The following is a 22,453-nucleotide window of genomic DNA, read 5'->3' on the forward strand; positions in this document are numbered from 1 at the left end:
GCCACTAAGTCTGGAATCAGTGGGGAAAACAGGACACCCTCGGTTTCACTGAGAAGCAGAACCATTCTGAAAATCAATCCAAATGCCCCCAGCAGTGATTGACATGTTCCGAACGCTCAGACATGCTAGGAACACGTAGAACGATCGAGAGAGCGCATGTTTTGAACAACTTCTCTGCTATTGAGCCACGTCTGTTGGAAATTTGAATTATCCATTCGAGAAAAAACCCATTTAAAATCTTATTTTGTCTTTGTCAAAGCTGAAAGAAAGCTTGGATCCTGCTCTAGAGCCAGTCCTTTTGAAGCAAACGTTTGTCTCTGGTGGACGGACCCTCATTCGCCTTGGAGACTCTGACATTGATTATGACAAAAACTTTAAGTTCTATATGACGACCAAAATGCCGAATCCCCACTATCTTCCTGAGGTATGGTACGGTGTTCTCAGACGCTAGCCAAAATGGTGGTCTTGGGAGCAGTCGATTTGTCGGATTGCTGTGGATTTAGTCGGGAACATTTCTAGTCTTCAACCGTCCAAGTCTGTGCCAGCAGGAACGCAACCTCCTGTGGCATGTTCTCCAGTCTTCAAATGCCCTTGTCTTCGCCCGCCACATCCTTCCATGTCCCTTCTGTTCCTCTCCACTGACTTACTCCTCTCTAACCACAGTCTTGTTTCCATCTCCACATCCCTTTCAGGCCCTCACAGGTGTCATTCCTTGGGATATTCCTAGCCTGATCTCTAAGGCTCAATGTGGGCAGGGAATGTGACTACCATTTCTGTTATTTTGTACTCTCCCAAGTGCTTAGTACAGTGGTCTGCACACCATAAGCGCTCAAGAAATATGATTGGTTGACCTCAGATCACATAATAATTATTATAATGATAATATAATAATAATTGTGGTATTGTGTTTATTGTCATATAAGTGTTTATTATATGTCAAACTGTACTAAGCGCTGGGGTAGATACAAGATAATTTTGTATCCCCCCAGCATAGTAAGTGCTTAACAAATACCATTATTATTATTATTATCAGGTCCCACCTGGGGCTCAGAGTCTAATTAGGAGGGAGAACAGGTATTGAATCCCCATTTTGCAAATGAGGGAACTGAAGCACGGAGAAGCTAAGCAACTTGCCTAAGGTCACACAGCAGGTAAGTGACAGAGCCAGGATTTTCCGTGCCCAGGATTTTGCCCTTTCCAAGCTCTGTATTCCCTTATCCCTAGACTTCCAATCTCAGCATCAGTCCTCTCTTTAGCCTAACACTGTTCCCCCTTCTCTCCCCAGCCCCCGCCTGACCCTTCCCATCCGCTTCCTCAAGAACCCCTTAATGGAGACATTGAAGCTTTGAGATCCTGAATTAATTTTTAAGGACTTTGTAGATAAAAATTTGAGTGACCCACTAAATATTTTGCCGGTTCTTTTCACATTTTTGTTTGGAGTAATTTTGGACAGAAATTTTCCCAGAATTTCTTGTACTTGAATTCTTGTTCCCTGCATGCATTTGGGCTTGGAGAATTAAGCCACCTGGAGAGATCTGCCTGAATAAAACTTTTGCCTGAATTAAACTTTTTAACTTTTTTTTGAGGGGGGAGGAGGGGTCATTGACTTTAGTTCCTGGTCTGAGTGATTCTAAGCTTAATATTTTGGTAATTCGACCTAACATTGCCAGGATTCCATGAAACTTTGGACAAGTTTGAATTAAAAATAGAGTAGTTTTGTGAAATGGAAAATGCTAACATATTTATCAAATAGGAAGTTAATTTGGTTGTTCAGTATTCGTTCAATTCATTCATTCAATCATATTTATTGAGGGCTTTACTGTGTGCAGAGCACAGGAAACATTAAATTGAATATAATTGGAAATAGTTTCGCTCATACATGAGACGGTTTCTGATTATGAAGTGAGCAACTGAGACTTTCATGATATGATTATTAATTGAAATAAATACTGTACTGTTTCTTCATTGCCTATCTGTTTTTCAGGTGTGCATTAAAGTGACTATCATCAATTTTACTGTGACCAGATCTGGTCTGGAGGATCAATTATTAAGGTAAAAAACTACTTTTTTTCCTGATACTTGTCAGTCAATTGTATTTATTGAATGCTTTCTGTGTGCAGAGCACTGTACTAAGCGCTTGGGAGAGAACGATACAACAGTAGAACAAACACATTCCCTGCCCACAGTGAGCTAACAGTATAGAATCTACAGTCTAGTACTTCTTTCAGGTAACCTAAGGCAAAATAAAATCAATCAATCAATCAATCAATCAATTGTATTTATTGAGCACTTACTGTGTGCACAGCACTGTACTAAGCGCTTGGGAAGTACAAGTTGGCAACATATAGAGACAGTCCCTACCCAACAGTGGGCTCACAGTCTATAAGGGGGAGACAGAGAACAAAACCAAACATACTAACAAAATAAAATAAATAGAACAGATATATACAAGTAAAATAAATAAATAAAATAAATAAGTAAATAAATAAAAGAGGAAGCTCCCTGCCCTGATCATCATTCTGGGTCTATAGTCATAAACCTGTTTGGTCTTTATGCAGGTGAAGCAATCATATAAAAATCTTTCCTCTTGCTGATTGATCTGGCCTGAGTCTGGAGTCATTTTTTGCCTCTTCTTTTTCTCCATTTACCAACTTTTCACCAGTAAGCAGCTGGAGAACCACCTTGTGTGGGCTTGTATTTACAACTCTATGGCCCTGCCACTGCCTGAACATCAATCAATCAATCAATCGTATTTATTGAGCGCTTACTGCATTCAGAGCACTGTACTAAACGGTTGGGAGAGTACGATTTATCACAGTAGGCAGACACATTCCCCTTAACATGGAGAGGCGTTCTTAGTGGGTTTCAATAGGCAATGTTTCTTCCGGTGGGCAGGGTGTGATGGGAGGAGTTGGATTTATTATTATTATTATTATTAACTATATTTTTTGTCCTCCACTAAATAATAATATTGATGGCATTTGTTAAGCACTTACTATATGCAAAGCACGGTTCTAAGCGCTGGGGAGGATACAAGGTGATCAGGTTGTCCTACGTGGGGCTCGCAGTCTTAATCCCTATTTTACAGATGAGGAAACTGAGGCACAGAGAGAAAGCTGGTGGAAAGCCTCCCCTTGCTCAGCTCTTCCTTCTCTCCCTCTTCTTCCTCCTCCTTCTCCTTCCCCACTCCGAACTCCTCCCCGGCCCCTTCTTGACTTGCCCTAACAGCTCTAGACTTCTGAACCCTTACGATTACCTCACCTGGCTTGGGCCAAGTGGGTTTGTGCTGATATATTTAGGAAGATGAGTCAGAACGGCTATAATAATGGTATTAATTAAGTGCATACTGTGTGCCAAGCACTGAATTAAGCGCTGCGGTAGGGACAAGATGACCAGGTCGGACACAGTCCCTGACCCACAGAGGGCTCACAGTCTAAGATGAGGGAAGCACAGGTATTGAATCCCCATTTTACAGGTGAGGGAACTGGGGCCCAGAAAAGTTGCGTGACTTGCCTAAGGTCACACAGCAGACAGGTGGCAGAGCAAGGATTAGAACCCGTAGCATGGCTCAGTGGAAAGAGTCAGAGGAGTCAGTGGAAAGAGTCAGAGTCAAGTCAGAGGCTTGAGAGTCAGAGGATGTGAGTTCTAATCCTGGCCCCGCCACTTCTCAGCTATGTGACCTTGGGCAAGCTGTGAGCCCGTTGTTGGGGAGGGACCGTCTCTATATGAAGCTTGTACTTTCCAAGCGCTTAGTACAGTGCTCTGCACACAGTAAGCGCTCAATAAGTACGATTGAATGAATGAATCTGTAAAATGGGGATTAAGAGTGTGAGCCCCACGTGGGACAACCTGATTACCTTGTATCGACCCCAGTGCTTAGAACAGTGCTTGGCACAGAGTAAGCACTTAACAAATACCACAGTAATTATTATTTTTATTATTAGGTCCTCTGATTTTTTTAATGGCATTTATTAAGCGCTTACTATGTGCACAGCACTGTTCTAAGCGCTGAAGAGGTTACAAGGTGATCAGGTTGTCCCATGTGGGGCTCACAGTCTTAATCCCCATTTTACAGATGAGGGAACTGAGGCCCAGAGAAGTTTAGTGACTTGCCCAAAGTCACACAGCTGACAAGTGGCGGAGCTGGGATTTGAACCCATGACCTCTGACTCCAAAGCCCATGCTCTTTCCACTGAGCCACGCTGCTTCTCAATTTCCAGACCTTAGCGCTTTACACTATGCCAAGATGCTTCTTCCTATGAAACTATGACCAAAATAGGAGGGATTGACCTGATTTTTCAAAATTGTTTTCTAGTGATGTTGTGAGACTCGAAAAGCCTGAGCTAGAGGAGCAAAGAATTCAGCTCATTGTGAGAATCAATACTGACAAGAATCAGTTGAAAGCCATTGAAGACAAAATTCTAAAAATGTTGTTTACCACCGAGGGAAACATTCTGGACAATGAAGAGCTTATCAACACCCTCCAGGAATCCAAGGCAGGAGAAATATTTACAATGTTCATGAAAACACAATATATGTTGTTGAGCTATTGGGAAAATTATAAATGGAGCGCTTGAATCTCCTTCTAAATAAGGGGTAGCCGGCTCATAAACATTGGGGCTTGTTGTGAGAAGCCGTGTCGACGTGAAGCCCATTGTATTTTGCTATTGACAGCGTGGTTTCAGCTATGAATTTATATGGGGGTGAAGGGCCCAAGTGCCCAAGACCAAACAGATGACCTCAGTGGGTGTTTTGTCTTCAAAAAGACAGCAATGAACTGTCTTTTTGTCTTCAAAAAGACTTCATCAACTATTAAACTGTTTCTAAGCTTGCAACAAGAAGACACGTTATTAGTACACCTACAGGATGGAATGCATCTTTATATATTTTGTCCTGTCTCATTGCTTTTGAAATCCAAGAGAAGCCGCATGACCTAGTTCATAGAGCACGGGCCTGGAAATCAGAAGGAGCTGGGTTCTAATCCCAGCTCTGCCCCTTGTCTGCTCTGTGACCTTGGGCAAGTCACTTCACGTCTCTGTGCCTCAGTTACCTCATCTGTAAAATGGGGATTAAGACCGTTAGCCGTGTGGACTGCGTCCAACCCAATTTGCTTATTTCTACGGCAGCTTATTTCTACGGCACGTAGTAAGTGCTTAACAAATGCCACAATTAGTATTATTATTTTGCAAATCTCAGGGGTTTTCTGCCTCTCATAAGAAGCAGCATGGCCTGGTGGAAAAAACATGGGCATGGAAGCTCTACCGCTAGTCTGCTGTGTGAGCTTGGGCAAGTCACTTTACTTCTCTGGGCCTCAGTTTCCTCATCTATAAATGGGGAGTAAGACGGTGACTCCTACGTGGGACAGCGTCTGTGTCCAACCCCGTTATCTTGTATCTAACCTAGTGCTTAGTACAGTGCCTGGCACATAGTAAGTGCTTAACAAATACCGTAACTATCATGTATATTATTATGTCATTTATCAAACACTTACTATGGGGTAGATACAAGGTGATGAGATCCGACAGAGCCCCTGCCCTTATACAGGAGTCACCAACTATCTTATCCCCACTGTAAAGATGAAGAAAGTGACTACCATTGAGGTTATTAATAATAATAATAATGATGATGGCATTTATTAAGCGCCTACTATGTGTCAAGCACTGTTCTAAGCACTGGGGAGGTTACAAGGTGATCAGGTTGTCCCACGAGGGGCTCACAGTCTTCATCCCCATTTTACAGATAAGGAAACTGAGGCATGCAGAAGTTAAGTGACTTGCCCAAAGTCACAAAGCTGACAACTGGAGGAGCCGGGATTTCAACCCATGACCTCTGACTCCAAAGCCCGGGCTCTTTCCTCTGAGCCACGCTGTTTCTCGTTAAGTATCTTGCCCAAGCACACAGTAGGCCAGTGATCTCCTAACTCACTGTCTTGTGCTCCTTCCACTAGGCCACCCTGCCTGGTGTGCTCATCCATCAGTCAAAACCCACGTCCTCTGACTCCCAAATCCGTGCTCTTTCCACCAAGCCTCACTGCTTCTCCAATTAGAGGGCCATTTAGTAAATTAAATGGACAAAAAAATATTTCAGCCGGGAATCAAGATTAGGTCACTAGGTCACCCCTGAGTCTGAGTTTTCAAAAGATAAAACTAAGAATTAAATTAAGGCCAAAGGTTAGGAGTGGAATTAACAGTAGAGTTAGGGTTCAGTATCTAGGTTATTTGTTTCTTCAAGGTCCAACAGAATTAGGAAATAGGGTGTCTTCTAGAAGGAAGCAGGGAAGTTGCTTAATCAGGATATCTACTAATACAGGTTGAAGACACCGATGTTGCTTATTTTCTGAGGAAAACCAGGAGAGTTGTGGCTGGGGAAGAGGTAGCCAGAGAGGGGTAACAAATACCTTTTCTCTTTTGATCTTCCTTGACACTCTTCCTGATATGTTATTGCTCTATATCATTTACTTATTTTAGATCACTTCGGGGACCATAAAATCAAGACTGAAAGAAGCAGAGGCTACTGAGCAAATGATAAACGCAGCTCGGGAAAAGTATCGTCCTGTTGCTATTCAAGGATCTGTTATGTATTTTGTAATTGCTAGCCTGTCTGACATCGATCCCATGTATCAGTATTCTCTGAAGTATTTTAAGCAGGTGGGTTTTCTCGTAGTTCAGTTCTCTTTGGAGGTTCTACCCTTTCCAAGTTTTCCTTCTTAAATTACGGAGTCCAGAATTAAGCATTGCGTTCTCAACTCCCACAACCTGTTGTCATGACAATCAAGCAGCTGCCCCTGGCATTTAGGGATTTAGGGATTTGTGCTTTTCTTCAGCATTTATTTATGCTTTTCTTCAGCATTTCTCTTACCGCCCCCACCCAGCTTTGTGAATATTTTGATTGTTTGCCTCCTTATTAACTGATCGTAAGCTCCCTGTGGGTAGAGAAGGTCTTATCTTCATTTATACTTTCCCAAGTACTTAGAACATGCCCAGGAAATACCACCTGAAGAAGTCAAAATAGACAACAAAGCCATAATAGTGATGTACATCTCTTATCCAGACCTTGCTGGACGTTTTTTCTAAGAAATTTTCCCCCTCCCATACAAAATATATTCACCAGAGATAAGTGTTAATAATAAGGTAGTGTTAAATGTATTCTTACAATAGACAGAGTGCCAGAGATGACCAATGTATTTTATCACAAGGATACACCAAACAGACTTTAACGTATAAAGTGATACTGGGATTCTCCCTCTTCTAAGGTGACTCAGCAGAGTAAGGAGATAACAGGGAAGAGTACAAATGGACCAAGATGAAACAGCTGAATGAAATAATTGAATATATACACAATAAATATACAATGAAAATATACATCAATCAATTAATTTTACTTTGGGCTTACTGTATGCAGAGCACTGTACTAAGTGCTTGGGAGAGAACAATATAACAGAGTTGATACAAGCATTCTCTGCCCACAAACAGCTTATACACACAATATATATAAGTGCTGACGATAGGAAAAAGATATTTTAGGGTAAGGGTGAGGGTTAGTTTAGGTTAATAACTTTCACGTACCTCCATCCCCAAATTTATTGACTTATAGATGGCTTGATGGATATGCATAAATACAGAAAGTGTGCAGAGCACTGTACTACACTGTACTATTCACTTGGGAGAGCACAATATAATAGAGTTGGTAGACATGATCCCTGCCCACAAGTAACATACAGTCTAGAGGGAGAGACAGACATTAAAATAAATTAGAAATAGGGGGAGTGGTAGAGTGTAAGAATAGCAATCAAGCCAACAATGGTATTGCTGAGCATTTATTATGTGCAGAGCACTGTACTAAGTGCTTGGAAGAGTAGAATACAACAGAATTAGCAAACACCCTCCCTGCCCATAGTGAGCTTCCAGGCTAGAGGAGGAGATGGACACTAATATAAATAAGTCATTTATAATGTATAATTTAAAGATATGAACGTTAAATGCTGTGGAGCTGAGGGTGGGGTGACTATCAAGAGCTTAAACGGTACAGAACCGAGTACATAGTCGATTGGAGAAGGGAGGGAGAGTTGGGGAAATGAGAGTTTAGTCATCAGCTGCATTTCTTGAGCATTTACTGTGTAGAAGATGTGATTTTAGGAGGGGTTTGAAGGTTAGAAAAGTGGTGGCCTATCAATGGGATAGGAGTTCCAAGCCAGAGGGCGGATGTAAGCAACGGGCTGGCGACAAGATAGACAAGGAAGACATAGGAGCCACAAAATAGTAAATTCCCAAAAGACGCAAATTAGAGAAGGGAGCGAAATTCACTCTTTACATCCCAATTTGGTTTAACCTTCTGAGCATTAGTATGGGTCATTTAAGTTCCGATTCTCCAAGGAAGCTAAAGTTTGCTTCCTAAGTGGAAATTAAAACATGTGTTCTTTTTCTACAGTTATTCAATACAACAATTGAAACTTCTGAAAAGAATAATAATCTGCAGCAGCGTTTGGGCATTCTGCTCGATCAGACCCTCTTAATGGCTTATGTCAATGTATCTCGAGGCCTTTTTGAACAACACAAGCTTATCTACAGCTTTATGCTGTGTGTTGAAATCATGCGACAAAAAGAACAACTAACGGAAACAGAATGGAATTTCTTCCTCCGGGGTGCTGCAGGCTTAGATAAGGTACCCACTGCATGCTGTAAGGGTTATAAAACTAAGAACAAGTTTTTGGACTAAATCCTATGGGTTCTTTTAAGGACTTTGGGTAGCCAAATGGGGTAAGAGGATACAGTTTTAGATTTTGAAAGCTGTTCAAAAATGCAAGATGTCCACTACACTTCTGATGGAGAAGAGGCACGCTACCCTAGCTATGTATGCTTTTTCCACCCACTTGGCACTCCCCTTTGCCTTCGATGGGCCTAGTGGAGAGAGCGTGGGCCTGGGAGTGAGCAGGACCTAGGTTCTTATTCTGCCTTTGTCACTTCATTCATTCAGTAGTATTTACTGAGCGCTTACTGTGTGCAAAGCACTGTACCAAGCGCTTGTCTGCAGTGTGACCTTGGGCAAGTCACTTCACTTCTCTGCACCTCAGTTACCTCACCCTGGAAAATGGGGAATAAATGCGAGCCCCACGTGGGACATGGACTGTGTCCTACCCGATTAGCTTGCATCTACTCCAGCGCTTAGGATAGTGCCTAGTACATAGTAAGTACTTAACAAATGCCATTTAAAAAATAGGAAAGAACTAGAAGGTGTAAATGTCCAAAAGAAAACTGGAACACAAGGCAGGTTGGACACATATCCTGTCATTCATCCACTCATTCAATCGTATTTATGAAGCGTTTACTGTGTGCAGAGTGCTGTACTAAGCGCTTGGCACTGTACCAAGCTGTCCTGTCTGAGGGTGGCCCCCTTAGCACTACATGATTCTGGCCTCTTTTAGCAAGGGTTTCTTTCTATCGGAGAGACCGAAGAAAGGAAAGGATAAAACTTCTGAATCCTCAGGGCAAAGCAGGCCAGGGCTACACTCCTAAACCCAGGGAAACCACAGCAGGCCATCAGATGCCTTCACAGTCTAGGCGAAAGTCACTGGGTAGCAGGCAGCTGCAGAAATCTAGGAACCATCAAGGGGGATGCGGGATGAGATTTATCTAGAGACGGACGTGGGAGCTGTCCTGAGGAATCCACTCAGAGCTCAAGGCAGCTCCTATGCAGAGAGTTCCTGTTTAAGCAAGGTGGCTCTAAGGTTTCCCAGGAAAATTCAGTTGGAGGGAGAAATCTGAGGAGGGGAACGCCTACTCTTTTGTCTGGTCTCTTTGATATTCCTGGTCTGCCTTCAGGCAGGCTCAACTGCTCTGCCTACCAAGGAGTCTGAGCAGAAAGGGCCCAGAACACCTGGGTCTCCTCGGCAGGGTGGGGATTTGGAGCAGTCCCAAGGAACTTAGCAAGAACTGTCAGAAATGTAGGCAATCCCACAAGATTTTTGCAATTTATTATGTATTTATTACTGTTTATTACTCCTGGGAGAAGTTGGATTGTTCTAATTTTCCTGGAAGGGCAGGATCAGATTTATTTATTTATGTATTTATTTATATTAATGCCTGTCTCTCCCTCTAGACCATAAGCTCACTGTGGGCAGGGAAGGTGGCTGTTTATTGTTATATTGTACTCTCCCAAGTACTTGTTATTACGCTTTGCACGCAGTAAGTGCTCAATAAATAAATATGACTGAACAGTCAGATCCCTCCAGCACAGGAGGGTAAATGAAAGGGTTCTCTCTGGACAACTGGAGCACCAGCCTGGGAATCAGAAGGACCTGCGTTCTAATCCCGCTTCTGCCACTTGTTTGTTGTGTGACCTCAGACAAGTCACTTAACTTCTTGGGCCTCATCTGTAAAATGGAGATTAAGCCTGTGAACCCCATGTGGGACAGGGACTGATTAGCTATAGTGCCTGAAATATAATAATAAACAAGCTTCAACTTGGACTTCCCAAGCACTTAGTACAGCGCTCTGCACACAGTAAGCGCTTAATAAATATGATTGAATGAATGAGTGAATAATACCATAAAAAAGGGAAAATGGGCATAATGTTAGATCACGCCTTTAAGCCCTCACAAATCCACAGCATCTAGGCAACAAACATTGTTAAATTCATATTGGAGGAGAGATTGCTATTAGGTTTCGATTTGAGGTTGGGTGAGGGATCGAAACACAGAAGGTGACTCAGAAAACATCTCCTAGTAGTAAGTGTGAAAAATTAGAATGAAGAGAGGGGGAAAGAGAGGAAAAGAGAGGCAGAGAGACAGAGAGAGCATATTTGTAGATGGAATGACAGTGGAATGTCCCAAAATGAGAGAGGAATGGGAGGAGGAGCCCAAAGGGTAGGGAAGAGAGATGTATATTTAATTTCCCCCTCCTCTGGAATGTGGTTCTGAGAAATCTCAGAACTCAGCTAGGCATCAGGCAGCCAAAGTCAAGAATACAATAATAATAACGGCATTTGTTAAGCGCTTACTGTGTTCAAAGCACTGTCCTAAGCGATGGGGAGGATATAAGGTGATCAGGTTGTCCCACGGGGGGCTCACAGTCTTAATCCCCATTTTACAGATGAGGTAACTGAGGCACAGAGAAGTTAAGTGACTTGCCCAAAGTCACACAGCTGACAAGCAGCGGAGCCGGGATTTGAACCCATGAACACTGACTCCCAAGCCCGGGCTCGTTCCACTGAGCCACGCTGCTTCCATCAGGACTTTGAGAGAGCTCTTTATCGGTCCTCAGTGCATTCTTTCAAGTTTTGGGGAATCCTCCAGGGCTACTCAGGCCAGTGCTACCAAAAAAGCATGGGATTAGGGAAATCACCCTCTCCAGGGGTGTGCTGGCCAGAGCAGCCCTCTGAGTCTGTGCAGAGGTTCAGGCCTACATACGCAAAATGTATGCTTTTAGCTGGCTGCCAGCCTCCTACAGCCTGGAGGATTTAGCTGCCAGTCAAGCGCTTAGTACAGTGCTCTGCACACAGTAAGCGCTAAATAAATACGATTGAATAAATGTAACTGGTTCCCTGTTTGGCCGGTTCCCCGCTCCTTCTCTTTTCGATGTGTAGAAAATGTGGATTCCTGTTGCAGAGTTGTGCTTAACGTGCATTGCTGTTAATCTTTGCTTTAATAATAGGAACGTCCTCCTAAACCTGAAGTTCCCTGGCTTGCAAATGCCTTGTGGTTTTCGTGCTGTGATCTGGAAGAAACATTTCCATATTTTCAAGGAATTTCCCAAGCACTGGTGCTCAATCCCATTTCTATTAAATTAGGTAATATGACTGATACTGACATGCCATCCTCTGTTTCGCCTTCCCTCATGGTTACTTCCTTCTCTGTTACCTTGAACTGCAGTAGGATACTGACTTCATTGCTTAGAAGGGTGTGATACTATCTGCTTTCTCCGGTATGTTGGGACCGTTACAGCTCAGGGCCAAGGAACCCGGGTGGAGTTTTCCGGCAAAAGCCAATTTCTTCAGCACAGCCCACATGGCCTAGTCTGGCCTGTCCTGATTTGACCTGGTCTGTGGCCCAGCCTAGTTTGAAGTGGTCTGGCTTATCCTGGCCTGGCCCAGTTCAGACACGAGTTCAGACACGATCGAAACAGGGCCCGGAGCTAGCTTGAAAGGACTGGCATTCCTGACCAAAATCAAGGAGAGCACAGTATAACGAGTGCAGTCTGAGGCCCGAAACCTGCCTGGATGTTATTCGACCTGGCAAGATCTGAACAACAGACTCAAGGCCCGTTAACTCAATAGACCAGCCCAAGGCCATTCACAAGCCAACGAACTGCCAGCTCATTGATGGGATTGGGTGGGATCTCCCTGGAACTTCTAGGCATCTGGATGTCCTGGGAGAGGTGTTCTTTTGGAGCTGGGGACCCCAAGAGGGTCAGAACCCTAGAATCCCAGGAGATCATTTAGGTCTAAACCCATCTGCAGGGGTTCAGGTCACAGTTCTATCACAAGACCTGAGAATCTACTTTAGAATGGGACCCTCCTCCTCCCCGCCTTCCCAAGGAGGCCTCAGAATTACCCTGGTTCCCCTAAGGTACTCAGATCATCAATCGTATTTATTGAGCGCTTACTGTGTGCAGAGCACTGTACTAAGCGCTTGGGAAGTACAAATTGGCAACGTATAGAGACAGTCCCTACCCAACAGTGGGCTCACAGTCAGATGGGAGATGACCTAGACTGGTCTGTACCTCCTCCATTTCACCTCCCTGAGGAGAGCTTGAGTCTGTCTCCGGTTCAAATATAAACTACATGGATTCATGTGGGACCAGATCTTCCTTTTTCCCTTCATTTGAAGGGAAATGACAGCTGAAAGATTCTTTGGCTGTTTAATTCCATGTCCCAATCAGGGAATTGATTTGCCATTGACAAACCTCTGGGATGGTCCTGACTTTACCCCAGTTCCTTCCACTGCCATATTCCACACACATTGCTTCCAAAAAAAAATCAATCAGTCAATGTTATTGAACATTGACTGTGTACACAGCACTATACTAAATGTTTGGGAGAGTTCATCACTATACATTTGGTAGACACGCTTCCTGACCACGATGAGCTTACAGTCCAAAGGGGGAGACTGACATTAATATAAATAAATCAATTACGGATTTGTAAAAAAGTGCTGTGGGGCAGAGGATGAGGTGAATAGCAAGGGCTTAAAGGGTTCAAGTGCACAGAGGAGGCAGAAGAGGGAGTTGGGGAAGAGAAGGCTTAATCGGACCAGGCCTCTTGAAGGATACGTGACCTCAAAAAAAAATCGAAGATAGCCCTTCTGAAGAGCTAATTTTTTGCTCAGGGACATAACTGGCTGAAGCCCTTTGTTGGATCACTGCCCTGAATGCATTACAGCTTAAAAAAATAATTGCAGTAATAAGAATTATTTGAAATCACATTTGCAGGATCATTTGAAACTTACATCAACCCAGAGGAATGGGAAGGCTATTCATGTGAAGATGCTGTGAAAATAAAGGAATGGAATGTGAAACTGAGTATTTTTCAAAAACTCATCCTTGTGAAATGCTTTAAAGAAGAAAAGGTAAGGTTTTGTTTTGTAGTTAAAGGAGCTTTGACGGGTACCTTCCAGCTGATTTCTAAAGCACATCATTATTATTATTTGCTTTTGTAAATGAGGGAATTTTTGTCATGGTCATTTTATTTCATGGTATTTGTTCGGTGCTTTCTATGTGTCAAGCACTATTCTAAGCGTTGGAGTAGTTACAAGTTCAGCAGACTGATGCAGTCCCTGTCCCAGGTATTGAATCCCGATTTTACAGTTGAAGAAATTGAAGCACAGATACGTTAAGTGAAGTAAAGTAACAAGTTAAGTGATTTTAAGAAGTTAAGTGAGAAGTTAAGAGAAGAAGTTAATCCTCTAAGAGTCCTTCCCTTCTTCCTTCTGCGTCATCTATGCATTTGGATCTGAACTCTTTTAAGCCCTTGCTATTCACCTCATCCTCCGCCCCACAGCACTTATTTACAAATCCATAATTTACTTATTTATATTAATGTTGGTCTCCCTCTTTGGACTGTAAACCCTAGGTCACCCAGCAGGCAAGAGGCAGAGTCAGGATTAGAACCCAGGTCCTCTGATCTCAGGCCCATGTTCTATCCGCTAAGCCACACTACTTCCCCAACTTTCAATATCTTCTCAGTTTGGGAGAGGATCACTGAGCGTTTGGGGGCTGGGGAATGAAAATAGCAGATATATAGATTAATAGCAGATAATACACTCACGTTCCCATCCTCAGCCTTCAGAAAGGTGTAGCCCTGGAGGCCCTTTAAAGAGAGAAATCAGATCTAATTTATAAAGATATAGAAGAAGGCCAGCTGGGCACCAGCAGGGAGAATCTGGGAACAGAAGGCAAATCCAAAAGAAGCACATCTCCCAAACAGGTGGTGGGCAGAGATAGCTGGGACCTTAAGAAACCTGGCTAAACCCTCCTTGGTGCCTACAGAACGCATGACCAGCTGGGCTGCAGATGGAATTTCCAGACGTTCCCTAACAAGGAACATGTGCCACCTAAAGTGAAGCAAGCAACAAGAAATGACACAAACCATTTAAAAGGCATTTTCCCCTCATTGTTTTTCTGCCTCAGAAACCTGTCTCTTTTTATATCTTCAGGTGGTTTTTGCTCTTACCGACTTCGTGATTGAAAATCTCGGAAAACAATTTGTAGAGAATCCCCCCGTTGACCTGGGGACTCTATATCAAGATATGTCATCTTCCACTCCTTTGGTATTCATCTTAAGCACAGGCTCCGATCCCATGGGAGCTTTTCTGAGATTTGCAAAAGAAAGTGGATATTCAGAACGGTAGGAGCCTTGTATTATTTCATAAACTGCAGTCCTATTCTTCCCTCTAAAGAGGCGGGGAGGGGAGGGGGAAGGTAAAGGCTTGAAAGGGTGATAACCTGTTTTCAGGCACTGTACTAAGCGCTGGAGTAGATAAAAGATAATCGGGTTGACACAGTCTGTGTCCCACAAGGGGCTCGCAGTTGTAAACCCCATTTTACAGATGAGGAAACTGAAGCCCAGAGAAGTGAAGTGACTTGCCTAAGGTAGTGGAGTTGGGATTAAAATTGAGGTCCTCTGAGTCCCAGGCTTGTGTGCTATCCACTAGGCAACATTGCTTCCCCAAGAATCTAGCCTCACACAAGTTCCTTGTTTCTCCCACAAATGACCTGCGTTTTGAGGTTTCTGTGACCAACTCTCCCATGCTGTCTCTCTAAGAGCAGAAAGTGCAGGCCATGGTTAGTGGACAGAGAGCATCACCTCTCCTAGCCTGGTCAGCTCTGCAAGGAGCAATTCCATGAATGTTCTTCTCAGGCCTCCCAGCCATGAACATTGCAGGGCTGAGACTGCTCACTTTAGGTAGAGTGCTCCCAAATTTGGGGGTTCTGATAGCCCCTGAAAAGCCCTCTGCATGACAAATTAGGATCTCACTTTTGACTTGGGTGAAGTGGAAACAGGGTTCCCTCCCCATCCCTCTATGCCAGACCTCCACCTTCAAAGTCTTATTAAGGTTACATCTCCTCCAAGAGGCCTTCCCCGATAAAAGGCCACTTTTCCCTGACTCCCTTCTACATCTTGGATCTGTACTCTTTCAGCACTTGATATTCACCCCACCCTCAGCCCCACAGCACTTATATCTGTATCCATAATCTACTTATTTATATCAACATCTGTCTCCCCCTCAAGACTGCAAGCTTGTTGTGGGCAGGGGACCTGTCTACCAGCTCAGTTGTACTCAATCAATCAATCAATCATATTTATTGAGTGCTTGCTTTTAAGCAGATCACTGTACTGTGCGCTTGGGAGAGTGTAACATAACAATAAACAGACACATCCCCTGCCCAAAATGAGCATACAGTCTAGAGCAGAGGACGCTTGTCCCTGCAAGTGGAAAGACACTACCACCCCACCCCCAAACAATTTTAATAACTGGAATGGCAGTTTCAAAACTTCCCCTCATCCCAGAGCCATGTTCCGATCCATCTGTCTTACTCTCCCTCCCTTCAAAGCCTTATTGAAGGCACATCTCCTCCAAGAGGCCTTCCCTGACTAAGCCCTCCTTTCTTCTTCTCCCACTCCCTTTTGCATCTCTCTGACTTGCTCCCTTTATCCATCCCCCCCTCCCAGCCCTACAGCACTTATATACATATCTGTAATTTATCTATTTATATTAACGTCTGTCTCCCCCTCTAGACTGTAAACTCGTTGTGGTCAGGGAACATGCCTTTATATTGTCATATTCTCCCAACTGCTTAGTACAGTGCTCTGCACACAGTAAGCGCTCTCAATAAGTGTGATTGATTGACTGACTAACTGACTTTGCAACCCTGCCCATGTGTCTACTTTATATGTGAAAACGTTACCAGTTCAAAATCATTTCCCAAGATTTTTCATCTCTTTCAGAGTACAGTCAATTTCCCTCGGGCAAGGACAAGGTCCCATTGCTGAAAAGATGATTAGGGATGCCCTGAGAACAGGAAACTGGGTATTTTTGCAGAACTGTCATCTTGCCGTTTCATGGATGGTCTCTATGGAAGAGCTTATTAAAAGCTTTACAGAGCCAAGTATGTATATCTCTTGCCTGGGAGTTCTTTGCAAAGATCATTTAAATGAGGATCATTTGAGTGTAGAACAGAATAGACAGGACACAAATAGGAATTTTTCTTACGTTGAACAAGTTGAAGAGGGGTTCAATTATTAGTGCTAATCCGTTAATTCCCCCAGCATCTTTGGCCTGACCTGGGGTGGGAGGGGAAGGGGAGGTTGAAAGGCTGCTGGGTAGATGTGAAATGAGTAGCTCTGGGGAAAGAGGCTGCAGAAATTCCAAAATGCTCCAAGGGTGGAAGGGCATTAAGAAGCTAATTTGAAAGAAACCCTGAGAAAATTTCATCCTAACCAGGCACAAAAGGTAATCCACATACCCAGGCCTAGTACTGGCCTCGTTAACTCAAACTTCTGGAGACAGAAGTGATCACCCTAACATCTCTTACCATTTACCTTCTTAATGATAATAATAATAATGGTATTTGTTAAGCACTTACAATGCACTGAGTACTGTACTAAGCGCCGGAGTGGATACAAGCAAATCGGGTGGGACACAATCCTTGTCCCACATGGGGTTTACACTCTTAATCCCCATTTTACAGATGAGGTCACTGAGACCCAGAGAAGTGAAGTGACTTGCCCAAAGTCACACAGCAGACGGATGGCAGAGCCGGGATTAGAACTCATGCCCTCTGATTTCCAGGCCTGTGCTCTATCCACTGAGCCACTCTGCTTCTCATCTTCATCATCATCAACAGAATCAAAATAATTTTTTGAACATCCACACCACACACCTACTCGCTTACTGCGCTCCAAGCCCCTGGGGCCACATGGTTGGCAGGGAAGAGGGAGTGCAAGATTGTAAACTCCGGAAGGATAGGGATTGTGTCTGCCATATCTATTGCATTGTACACCCCCAAGTGCTTCGTACAGTTGCTCCACACAAATGAGCACTCAGTAAGTACCACTGGTTGATTGCAAGTGGCAATCACTAATTACTGACACTATAACCTAAACCTTGTCACTGGGTTCTTGGACCGAAATCTCAAGACCGAAGCCCATCTGGCAGTCTCAACAGGAAGCTGAATCACCTTGTGCATCACTGTATTAGATGCCTTTTTATGGTATTTGTTAAGCACTTACTATGTGCCAAGTAGTGTTCTAAGCACTGGGGTAGATAGGAGCTAATCAGGCTGTTCACAGTCCATGTCCCACATGGGCCTCACAGTTATAATCCCCATTTACAGATGAGGTAACTGAAGCCCAGAGAAGTGAAGCGACTTGCCCAAGGTCGCACAGCAGAAAAGTGGTGGAGCCGGGATTAGAACCCAGGTCCTTCTGACTCCCGGGCCCGCGATCTTTCCACTGGGCAACACTGCTTCCCATGCGGCTTCTTGTGATGATGAGGGATGGAGAGACTGGGAGTGAGTCCCAGGGAGCTCGGATCCAGGCTATGCTGTCTCCATCCACCTACTTCCCCTTCCAACACCCTGAAGGTGTTTATTGTAATTTCCAGGGGTGTCAGAATGCTGTAGGGTCGATTGACAGAGACGATTGATAGAGAAGCAGTGTGGCTCAGTGGAAAGAGCCCGGGCTTTGGAGTCAGAGGTCATGGGTTCAAATCCCAGCTCTGCCAATTGTCAGCTGTGTGACTCTGGGCAAATCATTTAACTTCTCTGGGCCTCAGTTCCCTCACCTGTAAAATGGGGATTAAGACTGTGAGCCCCACGTGGGACAACCTGATCACCTTGTATCCCCCCAGCGCTTAGAACAGTGCTTTGCACATAGTAAGTGCTTAACAAATACCACCATTATTGCTATTATTATTGACAGAATTAGCTTTTCTAAAATAGCATTTCTAAAAATGCATGTAAAAAAGCATGCGCTCCCTTTAGACTGTAAGCTCGTGAGGAGGGAATGTATCAGTTATGTTGTTGTGTGGCACTCTCCCAAGTGTCTAGTACAGTGCTCTGCATACAGTAAGCACTCAATAAATAGGATTGATTGATGTATTGATTCTTCTCTTACCAGGTGTCACTATCAAGGACAGTTTTCGACTCTTTTTAAGTTCCATGCCTAGTGAAACATTTCCTGTCACTGTTCTTCAGAATTCGGTCAAGGTAAGATATTTGCAAATATCCTTAAATGCAATACATGATTGAGTTGGATTTTCTCCTCCCCACCAGGGCTCAATCTCCACCCTTATTTTTGCCTTAGCAAAGAAGAGAGTGAGTCAGTTGTCTCTGGGCTCTGTCCAGCGCTCTCTCTGGTAATTCACATTTAACGGATTCAAGGCAGAGGCAGCCAGAGAGCCCGCTGCAGGGTGTAAAGTAGCATGGTTTAGTGGCTAGAGCACAGGCTTGGGAGTCAGAAGCACCAGGGTCCTAATCGCAGCCCTGCCACCTGTCTGCTGGGTGACCTTGGGCACGTTACTTAACTTCTCTGGGCCTCAGTTGCCTCATCTTTCAAATGGAAATGAAGAGGGTGAGCTCCACTGGAGACAGGGACTGTGTCCATCCCGATTAACTAGCGTCTACCCCAGTGCTTAGAACAGTGCTTGGCACATAAGTGCTTAACAGATACAATACTCTGCAGCAAACTGTTTATGGTTCAGCCCCTAAGCAACAGGATGCTGTGATTTGGGAGTGGGAGAGAGGAGGAAGGAGGAAAAAAGGGAGTAGATAACAATTTTCCCTCTCCTTGCAGGTAAATCAATGCCCTTTCACTCCCCCATAGAGGAGAGAGCAGGTTCACGTTCACCCCTTCCTTAGAAAATTACAATCTCCTCTAGATTGTAAGCTCATCTCCAGACTATAAACTTATTGTGGGCAGGGAACTTGTCTACCAACTCAGTTGTATTGTACTCTCCCAAGCGCTTAGTACAGTGATCTGAACACAGCAAATACACAATAAACACCACTAATTATTATGCTAATTATATATAATTAGTATATTATATATACTAATTATTATATTAGATTCCCACCCCAAATCAAGCATACTGAGACAAGTGAGCAAGGCTGGTAAGAGTTTTTCCCTAGTCAGCCAAGTTTGCAGTGGCAGAGAAGCAGCATAGCCTAGGGGAAACAGCACAAGCCTGAGAGTCAGAAGACCCAGGTTATCATCATGGCTCTGCCACTTACCTGATTTGTGACCTTCAGCAAATCACTTCACTTCTCTGGGCCTCAGTTTCCTCATCGGTAAAATGGGGATTTGATACCTGTTCTCCCTCCCCCTTGGATGGTGAGCGCCGCATGGGACAAGGATCGCGTCAGATCTAATTGCCTTGTATCTACCCCAGCATTTAGTAAATAGTAATCGCTTATCAAATAGCCACAGTTATTGCTAGGAATTCCTCATTTTTTACACCAAGGAATGCATTCTGAGGAAAGGCTGTATAAAGGGTATTTGAGCAAAAGAGAATTAATTCTACCTTAGTTAAAATGGAGGTCCACTCCAGGTTATCATCATTATCAGTGGTATTTATTGAGCACTTACCATATGCAGAGTACTGTACTAAGCACTTGAGAGAGTATGTACAACAGAGTTGGTAGACAAGTCCCTGCCCACAAAGAGCTCCTCCTCTGCCTCTAACTGGGAGTCTCTCATGGTTCACTGCTGGGTCCCCTTCTATTCTCCATCACCCACTCCATTGGAGAACTCATCCACTCCCATGGCTTTAACTACCACATCTACCACTCTCCCAAGCTCTTAGTACAGTACCCTGCACATAGTAAGCGCCAATATATAAGATTGTTTGATTGACTGACACAAAGTAAGGCAGCAGCAGCTTATTTCTATTGCAGATGCTAGAAGCAGAACACAAAGCATTTTCTGCATGGTGTTAGTTTTATGGTCAGGACCTAGAGACCTTTGAGTAGCGTAGTCATCCAGATGCTAAAATGTCACAGCCTGCTAAAGTATCTTCTGCTCACTACAGGTGACAAATGAGCCACCGAAAGGACTAAGGGCCAACATAAGAAGGGCATTCACAGAGATGACACCAACCTTTTTTGAAGAAAACATTCTTGGAAAGAAATGGAGAAAAGTGATTTTCGGCATTTGTTTCTTCCATGCGATCATTCAGGTATATTCATTTTTTAGTGTCCAGGATCAATGCAGAACTATATTTTTTAAATAGGATTCTACCAAAGAGAGACCCTGTTCTCTGTCTAGCCTGTTAAAGACAACATTATTTAATTCAATGGTGCCTCGATTAACTGCTTAATAACATTGTTTATTGTTTTAGGTTTAATAATCCTGGAACAGCTTTCTAGATAATATCTCCCAGATTCCTTCCTTCCTCTCTACCCAAACAGCTGCCACCCAGACCACGTTTTAGTCATGTCTTGCTATACCTCTGCATCAGCCTCCTTACTGGCCTCCCTGCCTCCAGCCCCTTCCCCTTCTAATCCATATTCAGATTATTTATTTGAAGTATCACACAGCCCACTTCTGCCCACTCCTCAACACCCCACCCCCACTGGCCTCCTGTGTCCCTCCAAATCAAAAGAAAGCCACTCAGATTTCACTTCAAGGCTCTCAAACAACTCATCCCATCTTTCACTTTTCTTTTTCTTTCATTCCCTTTTTTCATCACCCTGACTTGCTCCCTTTATTTATCCCCCCTCCCAGCCCCACAGCATTTATGTCCTATCTGTAATTGTATCTATTTATATTAATGCCTCTCTTCCCCTCTAGAATGTAAGCTCGTGGTGGACAGGGAATGTGTCTGTTAAATGGTTATATTGTACTTTCCCAAGTGCTTAATAAATAAATTACTGTTCTCTTCTCCCATGCTGCATCCCAGCTCACTCCCTTCAATCCTCTCAAGCTAACCTAACCGTTACTTTGCTCTCACCCCTCCGTCCTTCACCCCATCATCCTTGCTGCCCCCCGAAGTTGGAACTCCCTCCCTCCCAACATCAAACAGACCACAGCTCTCCTCACATTAAAGCCCTTCTTAGATTCCCAACTCCTCCAACAAGCCTTCCTTAATTAATTTCCTAGCACCCCAATCTGTATAATCCCATTATTAATCAAACATCATTTACCAATCGAACATCTCTAGATAGTAGGTTCACTTCTAGACTGTAAACTCTTTGCAGGCAGGTTATATATCTACCAACTCCGTTGTACATTACTCTTCCAAATGCTTAGTACAGTGTTCTGCACACAGTAAGTGCTCGATAAATGCCATTGATTGATTCATTGATGGATTTAAGTCTGCATGTATGTATGTATGTAAATATATAGTTTCACCTACAGATTTTTACCTCTAGTTGTAAATCTGTTTGTTTATCTCTCCTGTTAAAGCGTAAACTCCATATCACTTCTTTATCCTGTATTTCCCAAGCACTTAGTACAGTGCATTGAACCAAGTGGACACACAATAAATTACTACTACTCTTGTGACTCTGGAGAAGACACATTGGAATGATTTAGTTTGAGGCAAAACAAACCTCCCACCATTAGTTAAGGGTCAGATAATCATTTATATTGTAGTATATTTAATGGTACACTAGTGACCTGAAAAGATAACCACTGCCAGTAAGTGGCAAAGTCTCCAGGGAGAATAAAGCCAATAGGTTTTTCATAAAGTTATACCTATTTTAATAGGAAGTAGCTTTCACCAGGATTACATTTACAGTCTTCTTTTTCATTTTGTGTTCTAGGAGAGGAAAAAATTTGGACCTCTTGGTTGGAATATCTGCTATGAGTTTAATGACAGTGATAGAGAATGCGCCCTACTCAATCTTAACCTTTATTGTCAAGAAGGACAGATACCTTGGGATGCGCTAATTTACATCACAGGTACAATACTCTGCAAAGAAAAGGTCCCAGCAATCAATCAATCAATCAATCGTATTTA

At 43.5% G+C, this 22,453-nt stretch overlaps 1 protein-coding gene across 1 annotated transcript in view; it reads left to right on the forward strand.

Annotated features, from left to right (window-relative positions):
- The window catches only part of DNAH6 (dynein axonemal heavy chain 6), a 184,179-nt gene that overhangs the window by 138,429 nt on the left and 23,297 nt on the right, over positions 1-22,453 (forward strand). Inside the window, exons 57-68 of the mRNA XM_038759544.1 lie at positions 260-424; positions 1,985-2,052; positions 4,316-4,496; positions 6,468-6,647; positions 8,428-8,661; positions 11,649-11,784; positions 13,425-13,561; positions 14,648-14,838; positions 16,441-16,601; positions 18,613-18,701; positions 20,522-20,668; positions 22,257-22,395. Of these exons, the coding sequence (XP_038615472.1) occupies positions 260-424; positions 1,985-2,052; positions 4,316-4,496; positions 6,468-6,647; positions 8,428-8,661; positions 11,649-11,784; positions 13,425-13,561; positions 14,648-14,838; positions 16,441-16,601; positions 18,613-18,701; positions 20,522-20,668; positions 22,257-22,395 (1,828 nt within the window). The remainder of the gene's footprint in view (positions 1-259; positions 425-1,984; positions 2,053-4,315; positions 4,497-6,467; positions 6,648-8,427; positions 8,662-11,648; positions 11,785-13,424; positions 13,562-14,647; positions 14,839-16,440; positions 16,602-18,612; positions 18,702-20,521; positions 20,669-22,256; positions 22,396-22,453) is intronic.

Source organism: Tachyglossus aculeatus, chromosome 17, assembly GCF_015852505.1.
Source record: "Tachyglossus aculeatus isolate mTacAcu1 chromosome 17, mTacAcu1.pri, whole genome shotgun sequence".
In the NCBI taxonomy this organism is placed as follows: Eukaryota; Metazoa; Chordata; class Mammalia; order Monotremata; family Tachyglossidae; genus Tachyglossus; species Tachyglossus aculeatus.